The 6,000-nt window shown below is 44.1% G+C and overlaps 1 protein-coding gene across 2 annotated transcripts in view; it reads right to left on the bottom strand.

The window, feature by feature from the left end:
• Positions 1–916: 916 nt before the first annotated feature.
• MOB3B (MOB kinase activator 3B) overlaps positions 917–6,000 on the bottom strand; it is a 178,052-nt gene continuing 172,968 nt past the window's right edge. For both annotated transcript variants that reach the window (XM_045562392.1, XM_045562391.1), the window contains one exon: positions 917–2,378. In XM_045562392.1, the coding sequence (XP_045418348.1) occupies positions 2,349–2,378 (30 nt within the window). In that variant the 3' untranslated portion in view covers positions 917–2,348. The remainder of the gene's footprint in view (positions 2,379–6,000) is intronic.

Raw genomic sequence — 6,000 nt, 5'->3', positions numbered from 1 at the left:
CAGGCTAGGAGGAAGTAGCAGGGTTGTCAGTCTCTGACCCAAAGGCCTGAAGCTCCATTTACAATAGAGATGAAGGTAAAACGTAGTCAAGCCAAGGAGATTAAAAATTGTCTATAAGGATTTTCTTTAGAATTTGCCAAACAAAGTTCTGTGGGAATAGGAATACCTTATAATAAAAAATAAGAACAGTTTGCCATAATTTACCCCAGAAGAGTTGATTAGTGCAATTATTAATAGCAATGTAACCAGGAGGTAATTGTTCTAAGACGTTTAAACAAATTTGGAGTTTTAAATTGAGTGGAAATTTAATATGCACAAATAGTTAATAGAAAATAACCTTGAATTAGTAACAAAGGTCTTCGGATTCCAGCCTCCTGCTTAAGTATTATTGAAAGCAGGAACATATTCAAGTTTTTAATGGAAAAATCCTCTGGTGTTCCATGGTGCAGAGCCACAGAGTTCCTCGGAGGGCTGGGGCTCCACGCTGCCGTCTCTCTGTCCCACCGTCCTGCATGCCCATGGGGTAACTGCATAGCACACAGGTTAGGAATCAGGGGCTTTTGTATCTCTGTTCTCTGGATCCTTAGGATAGTCAGATAATCTTTCAACCATAAATGATGCTGAGGAAAATCTTTGCCTATCTTGTACTCTCAAAGTTACTTTAGGAAGCAAAAAAAAAAAAAAAAATGTTTATTGGTGACCAGAGCACAACCACATGGAGAGGTAGCAGCATTTGGAATCCATGAGACAACCTTTACGAGATACGAAGCAAGGATCGCCTGCTTGGCTAGGTCGACGTAGAATGCCATCATACACACACAGTCAGTGCTTTCTTAGTTTGGACAAAGATTTCATGATTCTAGGCTTTTGTGACAGCAACAAATGGCTTTAACACATCAAGTATAATAAAACAAAATCAGAGTTGTTCAGTTAATCTTTAATTGTTATTACATTAAAATGCACTAATACATTCTTAGCTACTTCCCTCCACCAACTGAGATTTTACTAAATTCAAATGATCACTGGAAGTGTTATGACCCCCTAGTCACAGGCTGTAAGAACCACCACAGTTTTGTGAATGAATCAGAGAAGGCAACATTTCATCAACTAAAACTCATTTAGGTTTCAAAAGGCAGGATGTGGTACAGAATGCTTTATCCTGACTGTGTTCTGGAATAGATACATCGGAAAGGATTGAAGAAGGAAGTTAGCTCCAGCTCCACTGTTACCTTGGCAACCGTGGCACAATCACAGGGGCAGAAATTAATTCTGTGCCATAATACAAGACAGAGGTGGGGGAGTGTGGAGGAGGAAGAAAACATCTGCTGGGTTTAGAGGCTCAGAGGGGCCAGTTGGGAAGGTTACAAGTCAATGGGCCGGGTGTTAAATCTGCATGCAGCAAATAACCAAATGCACTTTAATTTTTTCACTGAAATGTTAGTATCATGTAGAGACAGCCACGACTCCCCGACCTTTCATAAAGAACAAACACTGCACTCATCTGGCTCAGGGTTCCTGCTGATCATTCTTAGTCATTTATGACTTCCTTTTATTTCTCTCTTTGGGAAAGAGGAAAGAGGATCTTCAACTGAAGAGACAAGGAATGATGGTGATTATAAAAAATACATTCTTATCAGGTGAACTGGTGACTTGTTAGCTTTATGCTAGTGACCAGTCTCTTCCCTGTAGTTAGAACACGAAGACCCTGTTTGGGGCAGAGACAAGCCACCTCATGGAGGGGTCCCTGATAAAACTGCTTCTTGGGGAAATTGTATGGACGCTGCTGGGGGCGTTACGGGGGCACTTTGGGTCTCTCAGCGCTCCACAGCCCTGCACGGTGTTAACGCACAGGATCAGAGCGGGAGCCTTCAGAGACCTGAAAAGAAGGCTTGTTGCGGAAAAACTTGCTGGGCGTCCAGAGTTCCAAAATTCACTTGGTACTTAGAAAACCAATTACAGAAAAGTCGGCCAGCTGACAGGACAGATAAGTGGAAAAGTACAAGTAGGCATCTCAGTCTCAAAACCTGAATTCCAGTAAAGCTTAGGCGGCAGGTCACGGGCAGAACTGTGACGTGTATGGAAGTGCAGAGGCTTCTTCCTGGCGGTTCCCCAGCCAGAGGCGTCAAGGGGCTGGTCCTTCTTTCACGGTGTGGTCTGCCTGGTCCACAGGTCTGGGCGAGCAGCACTCAGAGGGTTAAGAGCACACGAAGTGAGTGGGGAGCGTCCCTCAGGAGTGACAGCTTGCCTCCACCCTGCTGCGCCACTTCAGCCAGGGAGGTCTGCCCCCTGCCCACACGGGGCTCCAGGAGGAAACAGCTTTCCTTTCTTCCAAAGGGCGAGATGGAGCATCAGTGACACATCCTGCTCGTCATCTCTTTCTGGAAAGCAAGGGGAGAAGGATGGTTAGAAGAAACCACAAGCAGAGCAACAATTTGATGAAGGAGTCTGAAAATATTCCTGGAACCTCTGGAGTCTTTAAACAAAACATTTTGCAAGCATGGCCCATGAATAAGGCTCAGCATGAGGATGTGTTCCATTTGGTCTGCAGGGTTTTTTTGTTTTACATTAAGGCATTGTTTAAAAATTTGACTACCTTGCCAAAAATCCAGGCTGCTTTCTTTCTCTGAAAAACTGCAAGATCTGGATCCACTGAGAAGACGGAGTCGAAGAATGGCTGTCCTCTTCAGCAAGAGAATATGCTCTCCAGTTTGCCCCAGGCCCCACCGCTCCCAGCTGTGTCCCCAACATGAGCCAAGTATCTCTTACCAACTAATGCAAGAGTTGGATTTGGACTTCTGTTTTTCTTAGAGTAGAGAACAACTTCTGAGTTTTAATCAAAGACAGGAAAATGAAGGGTAACTTAAGTGGGTATAAGTCAAGAAAAGCAGGAGGGAGGACATTTCTTAGCAGAAATGAAGAATATATCAAAGTACTGACATGCATCGCCTGCCTGGCTCTTACGGATACTGACAAATCCCAAATGTGCCATCCTTTCTCTTCCTCTGGGACCCTGCACAGGCTGAGTCCCTTGCCCATGGCCTGCTCTTACTACATACTGCCCCTCGCCCCTTCAGTTGGCTAATTGCCATTCATGCTCCCAACTCAGACAAGATGACTTTCACCTGCCTGGGAGACAGCCACATTCCCACTGTGGACTACCTCCATCCCACTGTGGCGGTCGTCATTCCCTCCACCTATGCACACCTTGAGTCTTACATGTAATGTACTGGTTTGCACATCTGCTTGTGCATGGCTCTGGGCATGTCTGTTGGCCCTACTAGACTGAGAGCTACTAACTGTCAGGAAAAAGAAAGGCTCATTGAATCATCTCATGTACGTTTATCTTTGTATCACTCACCCTAGCACAGTGCTGGGCACAGGGTGGTGGATCCTGTTTCATCGCCAGTGATGGTCTGAGTGGCAGGCTGGTAAAGAGCCCTGTTCCATTTAGCATTTTGGGAGGACAAGTTTAAGCTCATTTTAATTAGATGAATGAGCTGCTTCCAACTTCTACCTGCTGCAGAGCTGATTGCAGCTGCTACATCTTTTGCATCCTGACCTGGATCACTGCCGATTGTAAAATAGAAAACATCTCAGTAAAAGGAGCTTCAGCAGGGGAGTGCCCAGGTGCATAGAGAAGCTTTCTGTTCAAAACCCACACAAATGTGTTGGTTAAAGAGCTAACAATATACAGGGCAGAACTGAGGCACTTTTGCATCCCTATAATATTAAATATAGGCAATTACATCTAAATACATATATTGAAAAATTAAATGGCCATTAACTTCTGCTTACTACTCATACTATGTACCAGATGCCTGGGAGAGGAGGCTGCTGTTCTCAAGGAGCCACAACCTATTGGGGAGAAAGAGATGTGGATCACAAGCTAAAATACAACGACATAAACACAAATATTTACATGAGGCTTGATAGAACTAACTCACCTACCTTTCAATTCCACTTCTGCTGCTCTCTACCAAGCTGTGTGACCTCCCTGAGCCTTTGAGTCTTAGCTGAAATGTCCCTTTTTAAGGGATATGTTCTCTAACCTTCAAACCATGGCACATCCCTCTCTTCCACCCTTTCATAGCACCCTTCTTCACAGCTGGAACAGTCTATTCCTGCCTCCTGGATTCAGCCCATCTGAGATCCTGTAAGATCCAAGAGGGAAGGAGCTGTGTTCACGATTAACTGCTGCATCCCAGTGCCTGGCAATTGATGTTCAATAAATGTCTGTTTAATCAGGGAATGAACAGGCCCCTCCGTCTCTCCATCTGTAAAATGGAGAGGATGATACTTACCTGAGAAGGTTAATGGGAAGGTTAAAAGTATCACCGTAGCATGGACTCAATACACAGTAATTCCCTTTCCCAATCTCTCCCTTCGGGAAGGTGTGTGTCAAAAGCACAAATATGGCAGCAGTCATTTCTTGCTGGGGGAGGAGGCTTGGGAGGACTTCTCTGATAATATACCCACTCAGATGGTCTCCAAAATTTAAAAAAAGAGTCTGACCAGTAGAGGTGAAGAAGTAGGGGGAGCATTGAAGAACAGAAGAGGGGTTATAGCCAGAAGGAAGAGTGGCTGAGTTGGGGGCAGCGGGGGCGGGGGATAGGTAAATGCACAGCTGCTCAAATAAGGACCCAAACACCTGGTGTGAGGAATAGAAATAAATTATGATGATCCTAAAATAAATTTTCTCTTCTTCTTTTTAAGCTTTCAAAGGTGCTTGTGTTTTGGGTTAACTTTTGATGACAGAGATGGGAAAAATAAGGTGGGAATATAACAAGAGTGTGTGTGTGTGTCTGAGAGAGTGAGAGAGAGAACAGACAGAAAGGGAGAGAGGGAGTATGTTCATGGCATAAACACAATTTTAGCTTTATAACTAATTCTATAATTATTTGCAATGGGTCACTATTTTTAGAAAGAAATGAACTAGCATTTGTTAAGTACCTATGAGGTACCAGGTGCTTTGGGGTGGTTATGTCATGTGTAACTCTAAGAGAAGGAACTATGATCCCATTAGACAGAAGAATAATGCTGGTCTCAGAGCAGAGCAATTTGCTCAAGGTAAATACTCAAACTGCAGAGCCTAAACAGTAACGATCGCTTTTATAAACAGAGGTCTGCTGTTTGTCAGTTCTAGTGTCCACTGCTCTGCAGATACTATCTCATGTGCAGTAAGATTTGCCATCTCCACTGTGCTGTTGAGGGCACAGGCTCAGGGAAGGAGAGCACCTTAGCAAAGCCATGCAGAAAGTGGCAGGCATAGGGTTTAAACCCAGGTCTATCTAACTGCAAAGGCCGGTTCTTTCCACTGCACCATGTGATTGTGGCTTAAAGCTTCTAAGACTTTCGAATGAATATGCATTCGGATGATAGGACTTATATATTGACATATTAATTATAGATGGTTGTGATCATTCCTGAATTTTCAAAATGCCAAACATTTTTTCTTTACTGAGACTAATGCCAATCTGAATTATGGTGTAATGGGTACATACTGAAACAGTTATGCCCCCGAGAGACTAGGGACACTAGAAATATGGAAGAGTTAAAACAACAACAACAACAACAGCAGGGAACAGTTTCAGAGAGGACGTTGGGACTTATCCAAGGTCATTGAGTTAGTCTGTGAAGAGCTAGGACTGGTGCTTTCCTCATCTCGCTGTATTGTCTCAAAACGCAGGGGGAAAAGCTGTTTGCTAGGCTGTCTCTTAAATTCACATAGGGAAAGAATGGTTGAAATAGCAGATTAGAAACTTGAGGAAGGACGTTTCCATTGGATCCGCCCCTTCAAAAGGTCTGCAAGCTCTCAAAGCTGTATTCTAGCATTTTCACACTAGGTGGCAGCAGTGAGCTATCTAAGAAACAACTAGTTCCGCAAGAAAAAAGCAAATGGCCAATACTAGGTTCCACAGCTTTCCTCATCAGAGCCCTCCCGCAGGCATCTAGCGGAGCCAAACACATTCCTTCTCCACGGGGAGAGTGGCCTAAACAACT

The sequence above is a fragment of the Lemur catta genome, chromosome 10 (assembly GCF_020740605.2).
Source record: "Lemur catta isolate mLemCat1 chromosome 10, mLemCat1.pri, whole genome shotgun sequence".
NCBI lineage: Eukaryota > Metazoa > Chordata > Mammalia > Primates > Lemuridae > Lemur > Lemur catta.
Note: the sequence above shows the minus strand (reverse complement) of the source record. Positions and strands in the feature narration are given on the sequence as shown.